At 58.0% G+C, this 1,771-nt stretch overlaps 1 protein-coding gene and 1 pseudogene across 1 annotated transcript; one reads left to right on the forward strand and one right to left on the reverse strand.

The window, feature by feature from the left end:
* Positions 1-5: 5 nt before the first annotated feature.
* LOC111734647 (CSC1-like protein 1) lies at positions 6-1,719 on the reverse strand (the record flags this gene model as incomplete). The annotated part of the gene is made up of 3 exons (XM_023526708.1): positions 1,123-1,719; positions 381-496; positions 6-44 (listed from the first exon to the last, which is right to left on the reverse strand). Coding segments are annotated over exons 1-3 (297 nt in total), but the record flags the coding sequence as incomplete, so codon positions are not given.
* On the forward strand, positions 870-988 carry LOC111734648 (annotated as a pseudogene).
* Positions 1,720-1,771: the final 52 nt, after the last annotated feature.

Here is a 1,771-nt window from a genome sequence, read left to right on the forward strand (position 1 = left end):
TGGGCCGAGCCGTCACTTCCTTTGTCGCTTGCTGACTCTTCTGTCTGCAGATAACAGCAGAAACTTACAATGGTAAACAGAGCCGATCTTCCTGAACTAACAACCTCCAGACAAGCAGACTGTTAACACCCAGAATAATGGTACCAGCTGGCACCCAAGCTCCCAGCAGCAGCCCGAGAGAGGATGGGGGCGCGGTGCAGGGAGCAGGGAGGGGTGGGGAGGGAAGCCACACATTGCACCCAACTACCCACACCTTTCTCATGGACAAATAAGATCTGGAGAAGGCTGTTGGTAAGTGAAAGGGTGAGGAGCAGTCGAGAGTGAATCAACATCTCCTCCCGGGTCCTGGCTGGGCAGCAGGGAGGGGAGGGGCCCTGTACCTTGTAGTTCAGAGGGCTGAGGTGCTTGAAGCATCCGAAGCAGGTGTAGGCCAGGCACACCAGGATGGTGAGCAGCACGACCAGGAAGGTAAACAGGGTGGCAGGGGCCGTCATACCTGGGGACAAAGGGATGCCGGCCTTAGTGAGGGAGGGAGAGAGAGGCTGCCATTCACTGTTGCCCTGCTGAGGATGGCGTCCATACCTGGTGTAGGAACTATGGGTGACTTTTCCTTCAGGCATAAAATAAAGAGAAGGCACCACTCCCCCCCCAAACCCCCTCAAGGATGGTGTCTTCGCAGCCAGCAGCGCACACAGAGACCCACTGAACAGCCGGCATTATCTCTGCTCAGATTTCAGGTACTAGGACACCAAGGCTATGGCAGTTTGCCAGCTGCCTTGCTGGGCCAGTTCCCTCCCATCTCTAGTGCCCAGTGCCCTGGGTGCCACATTGAGACTGAGCACCGAGTTGATGCTGTTAAAGCACTGAGGGTCCACGGCCACGCCACCCTGAACACGCCCGATCCCATCTGATCGCAGAAGCTAAGCAGGGTCAGGCCTGGTTAGTACTTGGATGGGAGACCACCTAGGAAGACCAGGTGCTGTAGGCTTTAACAAATAAATAAAAAATAAAAAAATAAAGCACTGAGGGCTTTGACTGGCTGGTATGGATATGGGAACGTGAGGCCAACGACTGCCTCCCTCCCCAACCTCCCCCCCACCGGGGGTCAGGAGGGCCCCTCACCCAGGCGCAGGAAGGAGAAGAAGTAGAGCCAGAAGAGGCAGAGGATGGGCGCGGCCAGGGCCTGGTTCACAGCCGCAAAGTGGATCCTCTTCTCCAGCTTGGCCGGGAGGTAGACAAAGTAGAGGTTGTGCCGATCCACCATGTGCTTGAGCAGGATGTAGATCAGGCCTGCAGAGAGGGGGCCGTCAGCTGGACACCTGGCTGGGCCACGAGGGCCCCTCCGCCCCCTTCCTATTTGTGCACGGAGCTGCTTGTGCACGGAGCTGGGGCTGGGGCTGCCATGTGACTGCGGAGACCAGAAGGTGGACAAAACACATAAATGCCCATCCTGGCTGCTCGTGGTCTCAGTCCCTCGCCCCCACGCCTTTCTTCCTCCCTCTTCCCCTCCCCCTTCCAGGCCTCTTTCTGGCTCCAAAGAGCAGAGGTGTCTGTGAGTCTGCACCCGCGGAACCCTGAAATTCTAAGATCACTCAGGGGAAAGAGGCTGTTGTACACTCAGATGCCTGGCCTCAGCCTCTGTGTGGGCCCCTCTCACGCCGAGCACCCCCAGATCCCTCATTCTCCTGCTCTCCTCCAAGCTGACCTCCTGCCCTCATCACAGCCAATGGATCCCCCAGGATCTCACCCCAGGGGTGGCACGAAAGGTGGG

Source organism: Pteropus vampyrus, unplaced genomic scaffold (genome assembly GCF_000151845.1).
Source record: "Pteropus vampyrus isolate Shadow unplaced genomic scaffold, Pvam_2.0 Scaffold2890, whole genome shotgun sequence".
In the NCBI taxonomy this organism is placed as follows: domain Eukaryota; kingdom Metazoa; phylum Chordata; class Mammalia; order Chiroptera; family Pteropodidae; genus Pteropus; species Pteropus vampyrus.